This window comes from Pseudophryne corroboree, chromosome 9 (assembly GCF_028390025.1).
Source record: "Pseudophryne corroboree isolate aPseCor3 chromosome 9, aPseCor3.hap2, whole genome shotgun sequence".
Classification (NCBI taxonomy): Eukaryota; Metazoa; Chordata; class Amphibia; order Anura; family Myobatrachidae; genus Pseudophryne; species Pseudophryne corroboree.
In genome coordinates, this window is record NC_086452.1 from 262,770,063 (window position 1) to 262,791,755 (window position 21,693).

A 21,693-nucleotide genomic window follows, 5' to 3' on the forward strand; every position below is an offset into this window, starting at 1 on the left:
CAACCAAACTCCGTGACATGATGCATAGTGCGAGTCATGCGTACTGTATATAAAATGACAAAAAAGAGTGGTCCTATACTGTAGTACCTCTGTCTATTGCCTTTTTACCCAGATAATGTACTTTTTCCTAAACTTTCCATCTTAATGTGTTAATAGTTTGCTTAGTACTGGTTTTAGAACTAGTATTTTTTGTTGCAAATTAATCGTGCACCAAGGACCTGATTCAGAGATGGAAGCAATGTTGATGAATGCAGTGAAGGGATTTTTTTGACAATGCACATACACATAAGTCTCACTACGCATGTGCTGCAATGGTCGTGCAACGGTGGTCGCAGTTAGGATTTATTTGCCAAGTGATTGATAGTCAAAGAGCATTTGTAGGAGGTAAGGTGGGAGTGGAGACTTAAACACAGGTGTGTCTCACAACCGTTTCAGGGATGTGTCAGAGCCTACTTTTGTGATCCCGTATGCAGTGAAGAACCCACTGACCTGTACAGATTTTGGAATCAGCAATCCTGCTGTGGAATAAGCGTGATGGATAGTGAGCCTGATCCAACGTGCAATTGACTGCTTTGAAGCAGGACACCTAATCGTATTGGGATCGTAAAGAACAAACAGCGAGTCCGATATCCTGTGACGAGCTGTTCTCTTCACATACACCTTCAAAGCCCTCACAACATCCAAAGACTTTGAAGTAACAAAGGGGTCGGAAACAGCCGAAACCACAATTGGCCGGTTGATGTGAAACGCTGACACCGCCTTAGGAAGAAATTGCTGACGAGTCCTAAGTTCAGCTCTGTCCTCATGGAAGATTAAATAGGTGCTCTTGTGAGATAACGCCTCCAGTTCCGACACACATCTTGCTGAAGCCAAGGCCAACAGTGTGACGGTTTTCCACGTAAGATATTTTACGTCTACCTCCTGTAATGGTTCAAACCAGTCCGATTGGAGGAACTGTAGCACCAAATTGAGATCCCAAGGTGCCGTGGGAGGCACAAAGGGAGGCTGAATGTGCAGAACCCCTCTCAAGAATGCCTGGACCTCAGGAAGAGACGCCAATTGTTTCTGAAAGAAAATGGACAAGGCCGAAATCTGGACTTTTATGGAGCCCAGACGTAGGCCCACATCCACACCTGACTGCACAAAAAGCAGGAAACGTCCCAGATGACATTCCACTGCAGAATGTTTTCTGCTCTCACATCAAGAGATGTATTTAGTCCAAATATGGTGGTAATGTTTAGACGTTACCCCCTTTCTGGCATGGATCATAGTCGGGATGACCTAGTGAGGATTCCCTCTCCTGGCTAGAATCAGCCGTTCAACTTCCGTGCCGTCAAACGTAGCCGTGTTAAGTCTTGACAGACGAACGGCCCCTGTTGCAGGAGATCCTCGCGAAGAGGTAGCGGCCACGGATCATCCAGGAGCATCTCCAGAAGGTCCGCGTGCCAGGCAATGAGAATTGCTTGAACTTTTTCCCTTTTTATTCTTTTCAGAATTCTTGGGATCAGCGGAATTGGAGGGGACACGTACACGATCTGATAAACCCATGGAGTTGTCAGAGTGTCCACTGCCACTGCCTGTGGGTCTCTCGACCTGGAACAATACCGCTTGAGCTTCTTGTTGAGACGAGAGGCCATCATGTCGATTTGTGGACATCCCCATCGACGTGTCAAGCACCTGAACACCTACGGGTAAAGGCCCCCTCTCCCCCGGGTGCAGGTCGTGTCTGCTGAGAAAGTCTGCTTCCCAGTTGTTTACTCCCGGAATGACGACCGCTGACAACGACTCAGTGTGTTTTTTTGCCCAGAAGAGAATTCTTGATACCTCTGACATTGCTGCTCAGCTTTATGTATGTTACTGCAGTCACATTGTCTGACTCAACCTGAATGTCCCGATCTTAAAGAAGATATGAGGCCTGCAGAAGGGCGTTGTATACAGCCCTGAGTTCCAGAATGTTGATTGGCAGGACGACTTCCTAACTTGACCATCTTCCTTGAAACTGCACCCCCTGGGTGACCACTCCCCAACCTCTGAGGCTTGCGTCTGTGGTTAGCAGAATCCAAATTCTGAATCCCGAACCGTCGGACCTCCATTAGGTGAGAAGTCTGTAGACACCACAGAAGGGAGAGCCTGGCTCTTGGCGACAGATGGATCCTCTGGTGCATGTGAAGATGCGATCCGGACCATTTGTCCAACAGATCCAGCTGGAAGGGCCTCGTATGAAACCTTCCGTACTGAATTGCTTCGTTAGAAACCACTATTTTCCCCAGAAGGCGGATGCACAGATTTACTGAGATTCGGGTCGGCTTCAAAACGGCCCGAACCATCGACTGGATTACCATTGCCTTTTCCAAGGGAAGTAACACTCTCTGAGACTCTGTGTCCAGTATCATTCCCAGGAAATGAAGCTTCTGCATTGGTTCTAGGTGAGATTTTGGTAGGTTCAGAATCCACCCATGATCCAGGAGTAATCTGGTTGTGAGACCAATGTCCTCCAACAGCTGCTCCCTGGACGCAGCCTTTATTAAAAGATCGTTCAGGTACGGAATTATGTTCACTCCTTGCTTGCGAAGGAGAAACATCATCTCTGCCATCACCTTGGTAAACACCCTCGTGTCGTGAAGAGACCAAATGGCAGTGCCTGGAACTGATAATGACAGTCCTATAGAGCAAAGCGTAGATAAGCCTGGTGAGGCGGCCAGATCGGAATGTGAAGGTACGCATTCTTGATATCCAGAGAAACTAGGAATTCCCCCTCCTCCAGACCTGAGATCACTGCTCTCAGAGACTCCATCTTGAATTTGAACACTCGGAAGTACAGGTTCAACGATTTTAGATTCAAAATAAGTCTCACCGAACCGTCCGGCTTTGGTACTACAAACAGGTTGGAATAGTACTCGTTTTGCAGATGAGGTGGAACTGGAACAAATGACCTGAGTCTGTACCAGTTTTTGAATGGCATCCTGTAAGGTTATACTTGCCTCTTGTGAAGCTGGTAAGCCTGATTTGAAGAATATGTGAGCTGTGAGCTCCTGAAACTCCAGTCTGTAGCCCTGGGAAATAAGATCTATGACCCAGGGATCCTGGCATGATGTTGTTCAGATGAGACTGAAACTTTTTAGTCGGGCTCCCACCTGCCAGTCTTCCAGGCCACGCGGTCCATCATCATAAGGCTTTGAGGAAGAAGAACTGGAGCTCTGTTCCTGAGAACTGGCAGTTGCTGGTTTGCGTGGTTTACCTCTAGCGCCTCTGTTGGCAGTAGAAGATCCTCTGACTTTGCCCTCAAACTTGGCAGTCCGAAAGGACTGTAGGGTAGGTCCTAAATAGGTCTTCCTGGTTGGGGGAGCTGCAGAAGGAAGATATGTGGATTTACCCGCAGTAGCTTTGAAGATCCATTTGTCCAGTTCATCTCCATATAAGGCCTCTCCTGTGAAGGGTAGGCCTTCCACGCCTTTCCTGGAGTCCGTGTACGTAGTCCACTGGCGTAACCATAAGCCCCTGCATGCTGACACTGCCATATGCATTATGGCTTCCACTATAAAAAAGTCCTGTATATGTTGCAGGAGTAACACAATCTCCCCCCTAGATAAGGAAGCCAACCTTTCAATAAGGTTACCCGACCATTTAGCAATGGCTTTAGTAATCCACGCACATGCTATAGTGGGTCTATGAGCCACCCCAGCAGCTGTGTACAAGGATTTGAGCGTAGTCTCAATCTTACGATCAGCTGTGTCTTTCAGGGAGGCTGCACCAGGGACGGGTAACACAATCTTCCGTGACAACCTGGACACAGATGCATCCACTATCGGTGGACTTACCCATTTTTTTCCTATCCTCAGGAGGAAAAGGAAAAGATGAGAGTAACCTTTTAGGGATTTGAAATTTCTTATCAGGATTAACCCACGGTTCTTCAAACAGGGTATTCACTTCCTTTGACACAGGAAAAGTGACTGAGGACTTCTTTTTTACATTAAAATAAGATTCCTCACACTCCTCTGTCACCTTATCAGGAATTTGTAGCACATCTCTGATAGCTTCTATAAGAGCCTGTACTCCATGCGACAGAGCAGGGTCCCCCCTTTCTGAATCCACCTCCCCCTCCTCCATGTCTGACCCCTCAGTGTCAGAGTCAGACTGCAGGATATGGGCCAGAGTTCATTTTTGTGGACAAATGGCAAGGGACTGAGACGCTTGTTTGGGGACTGAGTCTCTGTTCATAATCTCATCCACAGACTGTCTTAAGTATTGCGTCTCTTTCTCATTGCGGGACAGTTTATTAGAGATATTAGAAATCATTCCTTTGAGGGAATCCAGCCACGCTGGTTCAGCCCCGCTAGCCTGAGAAGGTGCACTACACTGAGTACATAGTAGTGAGCTCCTTGGGGAAGAGAAACACTCTGCCGTACATGAAACACACTCTTTGCCTGACATATTGTAAATGTGACAGCACACACACACACACACACACACACACACACACACACACACACACACACACACACACACACACACACACACACACAAGGTTAAAAACACAATTAACCCACAAAGAGCCCTTCCAGGGAGACACAGAGGTATTTGGAGCCAGCACACCGCGCCTTTATTGCTAATGCCAAGCTTAGCCGGGTCGCAGACTAAGTACCCAGATAGGGGATTTAGTACACTAATAATCGCTCCCCCCCTGCTATGACCCCCTGGTACCACTGAGGTAATCTGGAGTCACACCAGAGGCGATGCGCATCCCTGTCAGTCAGCGTCTGTGTCCACTGCAGAGGACACAGTACACAGACTCAGTACAGTGTACTGAGACACAGTTGTATACTGAGTCAGGAGACGCAATCCGCCCTGGTTAGAAGCCATGCTTCTCTGTACCCTCATGCTGCCATAATGGCCGGCGACCCGCTAACCGGGACGCCGGCTTAGTACTCACCACTCTTCTTTCTTCTGGCTCTGTTAGGGGCGGTGGCGTGCTGCGGGAATGTACGCTCGCTGTGGTGGGGCTTGCGAATAGTTCCCTCAGGGGCTAGTGTCCTGTCAGCGGGGAATGGGACCATTAACCCTTCAAGAGGTTGGGCCCCCCCAAGTCCCAGGAAGCAGGCAGGCTGGTGCCATCCAGTCCTGCCTGAAAATAACAAACTTTAAAAATAAATGCAGAAAACTTTTCAGGAGCTTCCATAAGTGTGACCGGCTCCTCCGGGCACATTTTCTAAACGGAGTCTGGTAGGAGGGACATAAAGGGAGGAGCCAGCCCACACTATATTTATCACTATAAATGGATCCCCAGTATCCTCTAGGACGTAAGAGAAAAAAAAAAAAATAAGATTTTACTCACCGGTAAATCTATTTCTCGTAGTCCGTAGTGGATGCTGGGAACTCCGAAAGGACCATAGGGAATAGCGGCTCCGCAGGAGACTGGGCACAACTAAAAGAAAGCTTTTAGACTACCTGGTGTGCACTGGCTCCTCCCACTATGACCCTCCTCCAAACCTCAGTTAGGATACTGTGCCCGGAAGAGCTGACACAATAAGGAAGGATTTTGAATCCCGGGTAAGACTCATACCAGCCACACCAATCACACCGTATAACTCGTGATACCATATCCAGTTAACAGTATGAAACATAACTGAGCCTCTCAACAGATGGCTCATAACAATAACCCTTTAGAGAACAATAACTATGTACAAGTATTGCAGACAATCCGCACTTGGGATGGGCGCCCAGCAGCCACTACGGACTACGAGAAATAGATTTACCGGTGAGTAAAATCTTATTTTCTCTAACGTCCTAGTGGATGCTGGGAACTCCGATAGGACCATGGGGATTATACCAAAGCTCCCAAACGGGCGGGAGAGTGCGGATGACTCTGCAGCACCGAATGAGAGAACTCAAGGTCCTCCTCAGCCAGGGTATCAAATTTGTAGAATTTTGTAAACGTGTTTGCCCCTGACCAAGTTGCAGCTCGGCAAAGTTGTAAAGCCGAGACCCCTCGGGCAGCCGCCCAAGATGAGCCCACCTTCCTTGTAGAATGGGCTTTAACTGATTTAGGATGCGGCAGTCCAGCCGCAGAATGCGCCAGCTGAATTGTGCTACAAATCCAGCGAGCAATAGTCTGCTTAGAAGCAGGAGCACCCAGTTTGTTGGGTGCATACAGGATAAATAGCGAGTCAGTTTTCCTGACTCCAGCCGTCCTGGAAACATAAATTTTCAAGGCCCTGACTACGTCCAGTAACTTGGAATCCTCCAAGTCGCTAGTAGCCGCAGGCACTACAATAGGTTGGTTCAAGTGAAAAGCAGATACCACCTTAGGGAGAAACTGGGGACGAGTCCTCAATTCTGCCCTATCCATATGGAAAATCAGATAAGGGCTTTTAAATGACAAAGCCGCCAATTCTGATACACGCCTGGCCGAAGCCAAGGCCAATAACATGACCACTTTCCACGTGAGATATTTTAGATCCACGGTCTTTAGTGGCTCAAACCAATGTGATTTTAGGAAACTCAACACCACGTTGAGATCCCAGGGTGCCACTGGAGGCACAAAAGGGGGCTGAATATGCAGCACTCCTTTTACAAATGTCTGAACTTCAGGTAGTGAAGCTAGTTCTTTTTGGAAGAAAATCGACAGAGCCGATATCTGTACCTTAATGGAGCCTAATTTTAGGCCCATAGTCACTCCTGCCTGTAGGAAGTGCAGAAATCGACCCAGTTGAAATTCCTCTGTTGGGGCCTTACTGGCCTCACACCAAGCAACATATTTCCGCCATATGCGGTGATAATGTTTTACAGTTACATCTTTCCTGGCTTTAATCAGCGTAGGAATGACATCCTCCGGAATGCCCTTTTCCTTTAGGATCCGGCGTTCAACCGCCATGCCGTCAAACGCAGCCGCGGTAAGTCTTGGAACAGACAGGGCCCCTGCTGCAGCAGGTCCTGTCTGAGCGGCAGAGGCCATGGGTCCTCTGAGATCATCTCTTGAAGTTCCGGGTACCACGCTCTTCTTGGCCAATCCGGAACCACGAGTATTGTCCTTACTCCTCGTTTTCTTATTATTCTCAGTACCTTTGGTATGAGAGGCAGAGGAGGGAACACATAAACTGACTGGTACACCCACGGTGTCACTAGGGCGTCCACCGCTATCGCCTGAGGGTCCCTTGACCTGGCGCAATATCTCTCTAGTTTTTTGTTTAGGCGGGACGCCATCATGTCCACCTGTGGCCGTTCCCAACGATTTACAATCAGTGTGAAGACTTCTGGATGAAGTCCCCACTCTCCCGGGTGGAGGTCGTGCCTGCTGAGGAAGTCTGCTTCCCAGTTGTCCACTCCCGGAATGAACACTGCTGACAGTGCTAGTACGTGATTTTCCGCCCATCGGAGAATCCTTGTGGCTTCTGCCATTGCCGTCCTGCTTCTTGTGCCGCCCTGTCGGTTTACATGGGCGACCGCCGTGATGTTGTCTGACTGGATCAGTACCGGCTGGTGTAGAAGCAGGGGTTTTGCCTGACTTAGGGCATTGTAAATGGCCCTTAGTTCTAGAATATTTATGTGTAGGGAAGTCTCCTGACTCGACTATAGTCCTTGGAAGTTTCTTCCCTGTGTGACTGCCCCCCAGCCTCGAAGGCTGGCATCCGTGGTCACCAGGAACCAGTCCTGTATGCCGAATCTGCGGCCCTCTAGAAGATGAGCACTCTGCAGCCACCACAGCAGAGACACCCTGGTTCTTGGAGACAGGGTTATTAGCCGATGCATCTGAAGATGCGATCCGGACCATTGGTCCAACAGGTCCCACTGAAAGATTCTGGCATGGAACCTGCCGAAAGGAATTGCTTCGTAAGAAGCCACCATCTTTCCCAGGACTCGCATGCAGTGATGCACCGACACCTGTTTTGGTTTCAGGAGGTCTCTGACTAGAGATGACAGCTCCTTGGCTTTCTCCTCCGGGAGAAACACTTTTTTCTGGACTGTGTCCAGAATCATTCCCAGGAACAGTAGACGTGTCGTCGGAACCAGCTGTGACTTTGGAATATTCAGAATCCAACCGTGCTGGTGTAGCACCTCCTGAGATAGTGCTACTCCTACCAACAACTGCTCCCTGGATCTCGCCTTTATTAGGAGATCGTCCAAGTACGGGATAATTAAAACTCCCTTTTTTCGAAGGAGTATCATCATTTCCGCCATTACCTTGGTAAACACCCTCGGTGCCGTGGACAGTCCAAACGGCAGCGTCTGGAATTGGTAATGGCAATTCTGTACCGCAAATCTGAGGTACTCCTGGTGAGGATGATAAATGGGGACATGCAGGTAAGCATCCTTGATGTCCAGGGATACCATGTAATCCCCCTCGTCCAGGCTTGCAATAACCGCCCTGAGCGATTCCATCTTGAACTTGAATTTTTTTATGTATGTGTTCAAGGATTTCAAATTTAAAATGGGTCTCACCGAACCGTCCGGTTTCGGTACCACAAACAGTGTGGAATAGTAACCCCGTCCTTGTTGAAGTAGGGGCACCTTGACTATCACCTGCTGGGAATACAGCTTGTGAATTGCCTCTAGCACAGCCTCCCTGCCCGAGGGAGTTGTTGGCAAGGCAGATTTGAGGAAACGGCGGGGGGGGAGACGCCTCGAATTCCAGCTTGTACCCCTGAGATACTACTTGAAAGATCCAGGGATCCACCTGTGAGCGAGCCCACTGATCGCTGAAATTTTTGAGGCGGCCCCCCACCGTACCTGGCTCCGCCTGAGGAGCCCCACCGTCATGCGGCGGACTTGGAAGAAGCGGGGGAGTACTTTTGCTCCTGGGAACCTGCTGTTTGTTGCAGCCTTTTTCCCCTACCTCTGCCTCTGGACAGAAAAGACCCGCCTTTTCCTCGCCTGTTTTTCTGGGTCCGAAAGGACTGTACCTGATAAAACGGCGCTTTCTTAGGCTGTGAGGGAACATGGGGTAAAAATGCTGACTTCCCAGCTGTTGCTGTGGAAACTAGGTCCGAGAGACCATCCCCGAATAACTCCTCACCCTTATAAGGCAAAACTTCCATGTGCCTTTTGGAATCTGCATCCCCTGTCCACTGCCGAGTCCATAAGCCTCTCCTAGCAGAAATGGACAATGCACTTATTTTAGATGCCAGCCGGCAGATCTCGCTCTGTGCATCTCTCATGTATAAGACTGAGTCTTTTATATGCTCTATGGTTAGCAGAATAGTGTCCCTGTCTAGGGTGTCAATATTTTCTGACAGGGAATCTGACCATGCAGCGGCAGCACTGCACATCCATGCTGACGCAATAGCTGGTCTAAGTATAATGCCTGAGTGTGTATATACAGACTTCAGGATCGCCTCCTGCTTTCTATCCGCAGGCTCCTTCAGGGCGTCCGTATCCGGAGACGGAAGTGCCACCTTTTTAGACAAACGTGTGAGCGCTTTATCCACCCTAGGAGGTGTTTCCCAACGTGCCCTATCCTCTGGCGGGAAAGGGAACGCCATTAGTAATTTTTTTAGAGATTACCAATCTTTTATCGGGGAAAGCCCACGCTTCTTCACACACCTCATTTAATTCTTCAGATGGGGGAAAAACTACTGGTAGTTTTTTCTCCCCAAACATAATACCCTTTTTAGTGGTACCTGGGTTTATATCCGAAATGTGTAACACCTCTTTCATTGCCTCAATCATGCAACGAATGGCCCTAGTGTGGACATTAGATTAGACTCATCGTCGTCGACACTGGTATCAGTATCCGTGTCGACATCTGCGTCTGCCATCTGAGGTAGCGGGCGTTTTAGAGCCCCTGATGGCCTTTGAGACACCTGGGCAGGCACGAGCTGAGAAGCCGGCTGTCCCGCATTTGGCATGTCGTCAAATTTTTTGTGTAAGGAGTCGACACTTGCACGTAATTCCTTCCATAAAACCATCCACTCAGGTGTCTGCCCCGCAGGGGGTGACATCACTTCTATAGGCATCTGCTCCGCCTCCACATAATTTTCCTCATCAAACATGTCGACACAGCCGTACCGACACACCGCACACACACCGGGAATGCTCTAACAGAGGACAGGACCCCACAGAAGCCCTTTGGGGAGACAGAGAGAGAGTATGCCAGCACACACCAGAGCGCTATATAATGCAGGGACTAACTGAATTATGTCCCCTATAGCTGCTATAATATTTACTGCGCCTAAATTTAGTGCCCCCCCTCTCTTTTTTACCCTTTCTGTAGTGTAGACTGCAGGGGAGAGCCAGGGAGCTTCCTTCCAGCGGAGCTGTGAGGGAGAAATGGCGCCAGTGTGCTGAGGGAGATAGCTCCGCCCCTTTTTCGTGGACTTTTCTCCCGCTTTTTTAAGGATTCTAGCAGGGGTAATTATCACATATATAGCCTCTGGGGCTATATATTGTGATTCTTTTGCCAGCCAAGGTGTTTTTATTGCTGCTCAGGGCGCCCCCCCCCCAGCGCCCTGCACCCTCAGTGACCGGAGTGTGAAGTGTGTATGAGGAGCAATGGCGCACAGCTGCAGTGCTGTGCGCTACCTTGGTGAAGACAGAAGTCTTCATGCCGCCGATTTTCCGGACTTCTTCTTGCTTCTGGCTCTGTAAGGGGGACGGCGGCGCGGCTCCGGGAACGAACACCAAGGCCAGTTCCATGCGGTCGATCCCTCTGGAGCTAATGGTGTCCAGTAGCCTAAGAAGCCCAAGCTAGCTGCAAGCAGGTATGTTCGCTTCTTCTCCCCTTAGTCCCTCGTTGCAGTGAGCCTGTTGCCAGCAGGTCTCACTGTAAAATAAAAACCTAAAATATACTTTCTTTCTAGGAGCTCAGGAGAGCCCCTAGTGTGCATCCAGCTCGGCCGGGCACAAAAATCTAACTGAGGCTTGGAGGAGGGTCATAGTGGGAGGAGCCAGTGCACACCAGGTAGTCTAAAAGCTTTCTTTTAGTTGTGCCCAGTCTCCTGCGGAGCCGCTATTCCCCATGGTCCTTTCGGAGTTCCCAGCATCCACTAGGACGTTAGAGAAAAGCAAGTAACTTTGTATCTGAAACAAACCATGCAAGGGGTGTTAGTGCTGGACAATTTTATTTTTATATTCCCTTCTCTGATCTATATTTCTCTGCACAGTTTAAATCCAGTAACATAGTACCAGGGGTAGCCAACTCTGGTGCTCGAGAGCTACCAAAAGTTCATGTTTTCCAGTCCACCTGTGGATCTGCATAATGTGTCAGTTAGGAAAGAATGCACCACAGATTTGGAAATGTGATAGTTGGTAACGACTAAGTGGGTTATTCAATTAGTGCCGTTTTTTTCGACCAGTCGAAGAAAAACGCACTTTTCAGCCGTTTTAGGTCAAATTTACATTCGACCTATTCAATGTCGGTGCCGTTTTTTTTGACTAATCGAAAATTTCGGCACTAGCGAAAACCACGTGTATCGGCGAATTTGCCACCGATACACGTGTTTTGGCGATTCACGGGTGTTTTCACCTGTTTTGGGCGCAATTTTTGCCCATGCGGATTCAACAACACAAAAAAAAAAAAGTGAAACGGAATGGACGAAAATGGATTAAAAAATGGGCGAAACCGCCCGCTATTGAATACACAGAGGTCGAATTAGTGTCAATTTTCCGATGGTCTGAAAACCTGTGCACCAGCTAGGTGGTATGGAAAATGTGAACTGTTAGTAGCTCTCCAGTACCGAGTTGGCTACCCCTGCACTAGACGATATATTGTTCTGACATGGATAGGAACAATATATTGGGTAGTGTGTACCCATGTTAAGCAGGCAGGGCCAATGGGGGATGTTGCTAGACATGACATGCTGCAGAATGCAGCATGTCACGCGTCTCCCTCCCCGTCGAACTCAGCATCGTCAAGTGCGTGTGCATTTGCTGCATCCCTTCGGCAGCGATGTTGGGCTTGGTACACATCTTCTAGTGTGTAGCCAGCTTTAGTCTGCCCCACCTGCCGTGCAACATGGATCTGTCAAAGTGCAAAGTTACCTGCTTTTCTCTGCATTAACTCCTAGAAACAGCCCCATAATGTCAACATACCCTGTACAAAACAGAGTTATTTCAGTAAACCAAGCATGTAATATATTGCCTACAACAGATCACAGGAATTTTATTAGATGTGGCCAGAAAACAATTAGATACATTCTTATCTAATAGTAGCTTCCATATGACTTTCTATGGAGGTAAATATATACAGTAGCTGCCATTTATTGATGCCATTTTCATTCTCACTCACCAACCACATAATAGGCATGATTAGTTTCCAGAAGAAGGACGGCAAGATCCCATACGTAAGATTTGTCATAACAAGTCCTGGACATACCACGCTGGAATACATGCCCTGTGCAGAAGAATGATTTATTATTGATGCTAACAGAGTTAGAATACCACATACACGTAAATATCCTAAATAATAAGATGTAAGAAGGGTAAGATTTCTGGTTTGAAATTTATACTAATAAAGAAATGCCTCTAAAGCACCAATAAATCAAACATGAAAATAGTTTTAAATGGAACAGCTATTACTAAAACTCACAAATATATATATATATGCAAGATATGTTTCAGGAGCTTCTCATAACTTAAATAGTTCTGCATGAAACAGAAAATAAGATTTTACTCACCGGTAAATCTATTTCTCGTAGTCCGTAGTGGATGCTGGGGACTCCGTAAGGACCATGGGGAATAGACGGCTCCGCAGGAGACTGGGCACATCTAAGAAAGATTTAGGACTATCTGGTGTGCACTGGCTCCTCCCCCTATGACCCTCCTCCAAGCCTCAGTTAGGAACTGTGCCCGGAAGAGCTGACACAATAAGGAAGGATTTTTGAATCCCGGGTAAGACTCATACCAGCCACACCAATCACACCATATAACACGTGATAGGAACCCCGGTTAACAGTATGATAACAAATGGAGCCTCTGAAGAGATGGCTCACAACAAAACCCGATTTTTGTAACAATAACTATGTACAGGTATTGCAGACAATCCGCACTTGGGATGGGCGCCCAGCATCCACTACGGACTACGAGAAATAGATTTACCGGTGAGTAAAATCTTATTTTCTCTGACGTCCTAGTGGATGCTGGGGACTCCGTAAGGACCATGGGGATTATACCAAAGCTCCCAAACGGGCGGGAGAGTGCGGATGACTCTGCAGCACCGAATGAGAGAATTCCAGGTCCTCCTCAGCCAGGGTATCAAATTTGTAGAATTTTGCAAACGTGTTTGCCCCCGACCAAGTAGCTGCTCGGCAAAGTTGTAAAGCCGAGACCCCTCGGGCAGCCGCCCAAGATGAGCCCACCTTCCGTGTGGAATGGGCTTTTACAGATTTAGGCTGCGGTAATAGTGCTACAAATCCAGCGCGCAATAGACTGCTTAGAAGCAGGAGCACCCAGCTTGGTGGGTGCATACAGGATAAACAGCGAGTCAGTCTTTCTGACTCCAGCCGTCCTGGAAATATAAATTTTTAGGGCCCCGACTACGTCCAGCAACTTGGAATCCTCCAAGTCCCTAGTAGCCGCCGGCACCACAATAGGTTGGTTCAAGTGAAAAGCTGAGACCACCTTTGGGAGAAACTGAGGACGAGTCCTCAATTCTGCCCTATCCATATGGAAAATCAGATAAGGGCTTTTACAAGACAAAGCCACCAATTCTGAAACCCGCCTGGCCGACGCCAAGGCCAACAGCATGACCACTTTCCACGTGAGATATTTTAAATCCACAGTCTTAAGTGGTTCGAACCAATGTGATTTCAGGAATGCCAAAACCACATTGAGATCCCAAGGTGCCACTGGGGGCACAAAAGGAGGCTGAATATGCAGTACTCCTTTGACAAAAGTCTGAACTTCGGGCAGTGAAGCCAGTTCTTTTTGGAAGAAAATCGACAGAGCCGAAATCTGGACCTTTATGGACCCCAATTTGAGGCCCAACGTCACCCCTGCTTGCAGGAAGTGCAGGAATCGACCCAGTTGAAATTCCTCCGTCGGGGCCTTCATGGCCTCACACCAAGCAACATATTTTCGCCAAATGCGGTGATAATGTCTTGCGGTGACATCCTTCCTGGCTTTGATCAGGGTAGGGATGACTTCCTCCGGAATACCCTTTTCCTTCAGGATCCGGTGTTCAACCGCCATGCCGTCAAACGCAGCCGCGGTAAGTCTTGGAACAGACAGGGTCCCTGCTGCAGCAGGTCTTGTCTGAGCGGCAGAGGCCAAGGGTCCTCTGTAAGCATCTCTTGAAGTTCCGGGTACCAAGCTCTTCTTGGCCAATCCGGAACCACGAGTATGGTTTTCACCCCTCGCCTTCTTATTATTCTCAGTACCTTGGGTATGAGAGGTAGAGGAGGAAACACATAAACCGACTGGTACACCCATGGTGTCACCAGAGCGTCCACCGCTATTGCCTGAGGGTCTCTTGACCGGGCGCAATATATTTTCAACTTCTTGTTGAGGCGGGACGCCATCATGTCTACCTGTGGTTTTTCCCACCGGTTGACCAGCATTTGGAAGACTTCTGGATGAAGTCCCCATTCTCCCGGGTGGAGGTCGTGCCTGCTGAGGAAGTCTGCTTCCCAGTTGTCCACTCCCGGAATGAACACTGCCGTCAGTGCTAACACATGATTCTCTGCCCATCTGAGAATCCTTGTGGCTTCTGCCATCGCCATCCTGCTTCTCGTGCCGCCCTGTCTGTTTACATGGGCGACCGCCGTGATGTTGTCTGACTGGATCAGTACCGGCTGGTTTTGAAGCAGGGGTCTTGCCTGGCTTAGGGCATTGTAAATGGCCCTTAGCTCCAGGATATTTATGTGAAGAGAAATCTCCTGATTTGACCACAGTCCTTGGAAATTTCTTCCCTTTGTGACTGCCCCCCAGCCCCGAAGGCTGGCATCCGTGGTCACCAGGACCCAGTCCTGTATTCCGAATCTGCGGCCCTCTAGTAGATGAGCCCTCTGCAGCCACCACAGCAGCGACACCCTGGTTCTGGCCGATAGGGTTATCCGCTGTTGCATCTGGAGATGGGACCCGGACCATTTGTCCAACAGGTCCCACTGGAACGTCCTTGCGTGGAACCTTCCGAATGGAATTGCTTCGTACGAAGCTACCATTTTTCCCAGGACTCGTGTGCATTGATGTACCGACACTTTTCCTGGTTTTAGAATGTCTCTGACCAGAGATGACAATTCCTCGGCTTTTTCCAGTGGAAGAAACACTCTTTTCTGGTCTGTGTCCAGAATCATTCCCAGGAACAGAAGACGTGTCGTCGGGACCAGCTGTGACTTTGGAATGTTTAGAATCCAGCCGTGCTGTTGTAGCACCTCCTGAGAAAGTGCCACCCCCACTATCAACTGTTCTTTGGACCTCGCCTTTATCAGGAGATCGTCCAAGTACGGGATAATTAAAACTCCCTTCTTGCGAAGGAGTATCATCATTTCGGCCATTATCTTGGTAAAGACCCTCGGTGCCGTGGATAACCCGAACGGCAGCGTCTGGAACTGATAGTGACAGTCCTGTACCACAAATCTGAGGTACTCCTGGTGCGGAGGGTAAATGGGGACATGCAGGTACGCATCCTTGATGTCCAGGGATACCATGTAATCCCCCTCCTCCAGGCTCGCAATAACCGCCCTGAGCGATTCCATCTTGAACTTGAACCTTTTGATATAAGTGTTCAAGGTTTTTAAATTTAAGATGGGTCTCACCGAACCGTCCGGTTTCGGTACCACAAACATTGTGGAGTAGTACCCCTTTCCTTGCTGAAGGAGGGGTACCTTGACGATCACTTTCTGTGAATACAGTTTTTGAATAGCCACCAACACTGCCTCCCTGGCAGAGGGAGTTGCCGGCAAGGCAGATTTTAGGAAACGGCGGGGGGGGAGACGTCTCGAATTCCAGTCTGTACCCCTGAGATACTACTTGAAGGACCCAGGGATCCACTTGTGAGAGAGCCCACTGTGTGCTGAAAAACCTGAGACGTGCCCCCACCATTCCCGATTCCGCCTGAGCAGCCCCAGCGTCATGCTGTGGACTTACCGGACGCAGGGGAGGACTTCTGCTCCTGGGAACTAGCTGTGTGCTGCAGCTTTTTCCCCCTTCCTCTGCCCCTCGGCAGAAAGGATAAGCCTCTAGCCCGCTTATTTTTCTGGGGCCGAAAGGACTGTACCTGATAATACGGTGCTTTCTTCTCCTGTGGGGTAGCTTGTGGCAAAAAAGTCGATTTCCCAGCAGTAGCTGTGGAAACGAGGTCTGAAAGACTTTCCCCAAAAAGTTCCACCCCTTTATAGGGTAAAACTTCCATGTGCCGCTTGGAGTCGGCATCACCTGACCATTGCCTAGTCCATAACCCCCGTCTGGCGGCAATGGACATAGCGCTTATTTTTGATGCCAGACGGCAAATATCCCTCTGTGCATCACGCATGTATAAGACCGCGTCTTTTATATGGTCAATCGTTAGCAAAATATTGTCCCTATCCATGGTATCAATGTTTTCCGACAGGGAGTCTGACCACGCAGCAGCAGCACTGCACATCCAAGCTGATGCAATAGCGGGTCTCAATATAATGCCAGTGTGTGTGTATATAGCTTTTAGGGTACTTTCCAGCTTTCTATCAGCAGGTTCTTTTAGGGCGGCCGTATCCGGAGACGGTAGTGCCACCTTCTTTGATAAGCGTGTCAATGCTTTATCTACCCTAGGGGGTGTTTCCCAGCGTGACCTATCCTCTGGCGGGAAAGGGTACGCAGCCATTAACCGTTTAGAAATGATCAATTTCTTATCTGGGGAAGTCCACGCTTCCTCACACACCTCATTTAATTCGTCAGATGCAGGAAAAAATAAGAATTTACTTACCGATAATTCTATTTCTCGGAGTCCGTAGTGGATGCTGGGGTTCCTGAAAGGACCATGGGGAATAGCGGCTCCGCAGGAGACAGGGCACAAAAAGTAAAGCTTTACGATCAGGTGGTGTGTACTGGCTCCTCCCCCTATGACCCTCCTCCAAGCCTCAGTTAGGTACTGTGCCCGGACGAGCGTACACAATAAGGAAGGATTTTGAATCCCGGGTAAGACTCATACCAGCCACACCAATCACACTGTACAACCTGTGATCTGAACCCAGTTAACAGTATGATAACAGCGGAGCCTCCAAAAAGATGGCTCACAACAATAATAACCCGATTTTTGTAACTATGTACAAGCATTGCAGACAATCCGCACTTGGGATGGGCGCCCAGCATCCACTACGGACTCCGAGAAATAGAATTATCGGTAAGTAAATTCTTATTTTCTCTATCGTCCTAGTGGATGCTGGGGTTCCTGAAAGGACCATGGGGATAATACCAAAGCTCCCAAACGGGCGGGAGAGTGCGGATGACTCTGCAGCACCGAATGAGAGAACTCCAGGTCCTCCTTAGCCAGGGTATCAAATTTGTAGGATTTTACAAACGTGTTTGCCCCTGACTAAATAGCCGCTCGGCAAAGTTGTAAAGCCGAGACCCCTCGGGCAGCCGCCCAAGATGAGCCCACCTTCCTTGTGGAATGGGCATTTACATATTTTGGCTGTGGCAGGCCTGCCACAGAATGTGCAAGCTGAATTGTATTACACATCCAACTAGCAATAGTCTGCTTAGAAGCAAGAGCACCCAGTTTGTTGGGTGCATACAGGATAACAGCAAGTCAGTTTTCCTGACTCCAGCCGTCCTGGAAACATATTTTCAGGGCCCTGACAACATCTAGCAACTTGGAGTCCTCCAAGTCCCTAGTAGGTGCAAGGCACCACAATAAGCTGGTTCAGGTGAAACACTGACACCACCTTAGGGAGAGAACTGGGGACGAGTCCGCAGCTCTGCCCTGTCCTAATGGACAAACAGATATGGGCTTTTTTTTGAGAAAAAACCACCAATTTGACACTCGCCTGGTCGAGGCCAGGGCCAAGAGCATGGTCACTTTTCGTGTGAGATGCTTCAAATCCACAGATTTGACTGGTTTTAAACCAATGTGATTTGAGGAATCCCAGAACTACGTTGAGATCCCACAGTGCCACTGAAGGCACAAAAAGGGGTTGTATATGCAATACTCCCTTGACAAACTTCTGGACTTCAGGAACTGAAGCCAATTCTTTCTGGAAGAAAATCGACAGGGCCGAAATTTGAACCTTAATGGACCCCAATTTGAGGCCCATAGACACTCCTGTTTGCAGGAAATGCAGGAATCGACCGAGTTGAAATTTCTTCGTGGGGCCTTTCTGGCCTCACACCACGTAACATATTTTTGCCACATGTGGTGATAATGTTTTTCGGTCACCTCCTTTCTGGCTTTGACCAGGGTAGGAATGACCTCTTCCGGAATGCCTTTTTCCCTTAGGATCCGGCATTCCACCGCCATGCCGTCAAACGCAGCTGCGGTAAGTCTTGGAACAGACATGGTACTTGCTGAAACAAGTCCCTTCTTAGCGGCAGAGGCCATAAGTCCTCTGTGAGCATCTCTTGAAGTTCCGGGTACCAAGTCCTTCTTGGCTAATCCGGAGCCATGAGTATAGTTCTTACTCCTCCACGTCTTATAATTCTCAGTACCTTAGGTATGAGAAGCAGAGGATGGAACACATACACCGACTGGTACATCCATGGTGTTACCAGAACGTCCACAGCTATTGCCTGAGGGTCTCTTAACCTGGCGCAATACCTGTCCCGTTTTTTGTTCAGACGGGACGCCATCATGTCCACCTTTGGTATTTCCCAACGGTTTACAATCATGTGGAAAACTTCCCGATGAAGTTTCCACTCTGCCGGGTGGAGGTCGTGCCTGCTGAGGAAGTCTGCTTCCCAGTTTCCATTCCCGGAATGAAACACTGCTGACAGTGCTATCACATGATTTTCCGCCCAGCGAAAAGTCCTTGCAGTTTTTGCCATTGCCCTCCTGCTTCTTGTGCCGCCCTGTCTATTTACGTGGGCGACTGCCGTGATGTTTTTCCCACTGGATCAATACCGGCTGACCTTGAAGCAGAGGTCTTGCTAAGCTTAGAGTATTATAAATTTACCCTTAGCTCCAGTATATTTATGTGGAGAAAAGTCTCCAGACTTGATCACACTCCCTGGAAATTTTTTCCTTGTGTGACTGCTCCCCAGCCTCTCGGGCTGGCCTCCGTGGTCACCAGCATCCAATCCTGAATGCCGAATCTGCGGCCCTCTAGAAGATGAGCACTCTGTAACCACCACAGGGGAGACACCCTTGTCCTTGGATATAGGGTTATCCGCTGATGCATCTGAAGATGCGATCCGGACCATTTTTCCAGCAGATCCCACTGAAAAATTCTTACGTGAAATCTGCCGAATGGAATTGCTTCGTAGGAAGTCACCATTTTTACCAGGACCCTTGTGCAATGATGCACTGATTTTAGGAGGTTCCTGACTAGCTCGGATAACTCCCTGGCTTTCTCTTCCGGGAGACACACCTTTTTCTGGACTGTGTCCAGAATCATCCCTAGGCACAGCAGACTTGTCGTCGGGATCAGCTGCGATTTTGGAATATTTAGAATCCACCCGTGCTGTTGTAGCAGTATCCGAGATAATGCTACTCCGACCTCCAACTGTTCCTTGGACTTTGCCCTTATCAGGAGATCGTCCAAGTAAGGGATAATTTAGACGCCTTTTCTTCGAAGAAGAATCATCATTTCGGCCATTACCTTGGTAAAGACCCGGGGTGCCGTGGACAATCCAAACGGCAGCGTCTGAAACTGATAGTGACAGTTCTGTACCACGAACCTGAGGTAGCCTTAGTGAGAAGGGCAAATTTGGGACATGGAGGTAAGCATCCCTCATGTCTCGGAACACTATATAGTCCTCTTCTTCCTGGTTCGTTATCACTGCTCTGAGTGACTCCATCATGATTTGAACCTTTGTAAGTGTTCAAATTTTTTTAGATTTAGAATAGGTCTCACCTAGCCTTCTGGCTTCAGTACCACAATATAGTGTGGAATAATACCCCTTTTCTTGTTGTAGGAGGGGTAATTTTATTATCACCTGCTGGGAATACAGCTTGTGAATTGTTTCCCATACTGCCTCCTTGTCGGAGGGAGACCTTGGTAAACCAGACTTCAGGAGCCTGCGAAGGGGAACCGTCTCGACATTCCAACCTGTACCCCTGGGATACTACTTGTAGGATCCAGGGGTCCTGTACGGTCCCAGCGTCATGCTGAGAGCTTGGCAGAAGCGGTAGAACGCTTCTTTTCCTGGGGAAGGGCTGCCTGCTGCAGTCTTCTTCCCTTTCCTCTATCCCTGGACAGATATGACTCTTATAGGGACGAAAGGACTGAGGCTGAAAAGACGGTGTCTTTTTCTGCAGAGATGTGACTTAGGGTAAAAACGGTGGATTTTCCAGCAGTTGCCGTGGCCACCAGGTCCCATGGACCGACCCCAAATAACTCCTCTTCCTTTATACGGCAATACACCTTTGTGCCGTTTGGAATCTGCATCACCTGACCACTGTCGTGTCCATAAACATCTTCTGGCAGATATGGACATCGCACTTACTCTTGATGCCAGAGTGCAAATATCCCTCTGTGCATCTCGCATATATAGAAAATGCATCCTTTAAATGCTCTATAGTCAATAAAATACTGTCCCTGTCAAGGGTATCAATATTTTAAGTCAGGGAATCCGACCAAGCCACCCCAGCTCTGCACATCCAGGCTGAGGCGATCGCTGGTCGCAGTATAACACCAGTATGTGTGTATATACTTTTTATGATATTTTCCAGCCTCCTGTCAGCTGGCTCCTTGAGGACGGCCCTATCTATAGACGGTACCGCCACTTGTTTTGATAAGCGTGTGAGCGCCTTATTCACCCTAAGGGGTGTTTCCCAACGCGCCCTTCTGGCGGGAAAAGGTATACCGCCCATAATTTTCTATCGGGGGGAACCCACGCATCATCACACACTTCATTTAATTTATCTGATTCAGGAAAAACTACGGTAGTTTTTTCACATCCCACATAATACCCTCTTTTGTGGTACTTGTAGTATCAGAAATATGTAACATCTCCTTCATTGCCCTTAACGTGTGGCCCTAATAAGGAATACGTTTGTTTATTCACCGTCGACACTGGATTCAGTGTCCGTGTCTGTGTCGACCGACTAAAGTAAACGGGTGTTTTAAAAAAACCCTGACGGTGTTTTTGAGACGTCTGGACCGGTACTAATTGTTTGTCGGCCGTCTCATGTCGTCAACCGACCTTGGAGCGTGTTGACATTATCACGTAATTCCCTAAATAAGCCATCCATTCCGGTGTCGACTCCCTAGAGAGTGACATCACCATTACAGGCAATTGCTCCGCCTCCTCACCAACATCGTCCTCATACATGTCGACACACACGTACCGACACACAGCACACACACAGGGAATGCTCTGATAGAGGACAGGACCCACTAGCCCTTTGGAGAGACAGAGGGAGAGTTTGCCAGCACACACCAAAAACGCTATAATTATATAGGGACAACCTTATATAAGTGTTTTCCCTTATAGCATCTTTTTATATATTTCTAACGCCAAATTAGTGCCCCCCCTCTCTGTTTTAACCCTGTTTCTGTAGTGCAGTGCAGGGGAGAGCCTGGGAGCCTTCCCTCCAGCCTTTCTGTGAGGGAAAATGGCGCTGTGTGCTGAGGAGATAGGCCCCGCCCCTTTTTCGGCGGGCTCGTCTCCCGCTCTTTAGTGGATTCT

General features: G+C 48.7%; 1 protein-coding gene across 3 annotated transcripts in view; it reads right to left on the reverse strand.

Annotated features, from left to right (window-relative positions):
- HSD17B7 (hydroxysteroid 17-beta dehydrogenase 7) overlaps positions 1-21,693 on the reverse strand; it is a 224,339-nt gene that overhangs the window by 65,251 nt on the left and 137,395 nt on the right. For 2 of the 3 annotated variants that reach the window (XM_063940267.1, XM_063940265.1), the window contains exon 6: positions 12,221-12,325. The exons of the other annotated variant lie outside the window; for it this stretch is intronic. In XM_063940267.1, the coding sequence (XP_063796337.1) occupies positions 12,221-12,325 (105 nt within the window). The remainder of the gene's footprint in view (positions 1-12,220; positions 12,326-21,693) is intronic. 3 annotated transcript variants of the gene reach the window in all.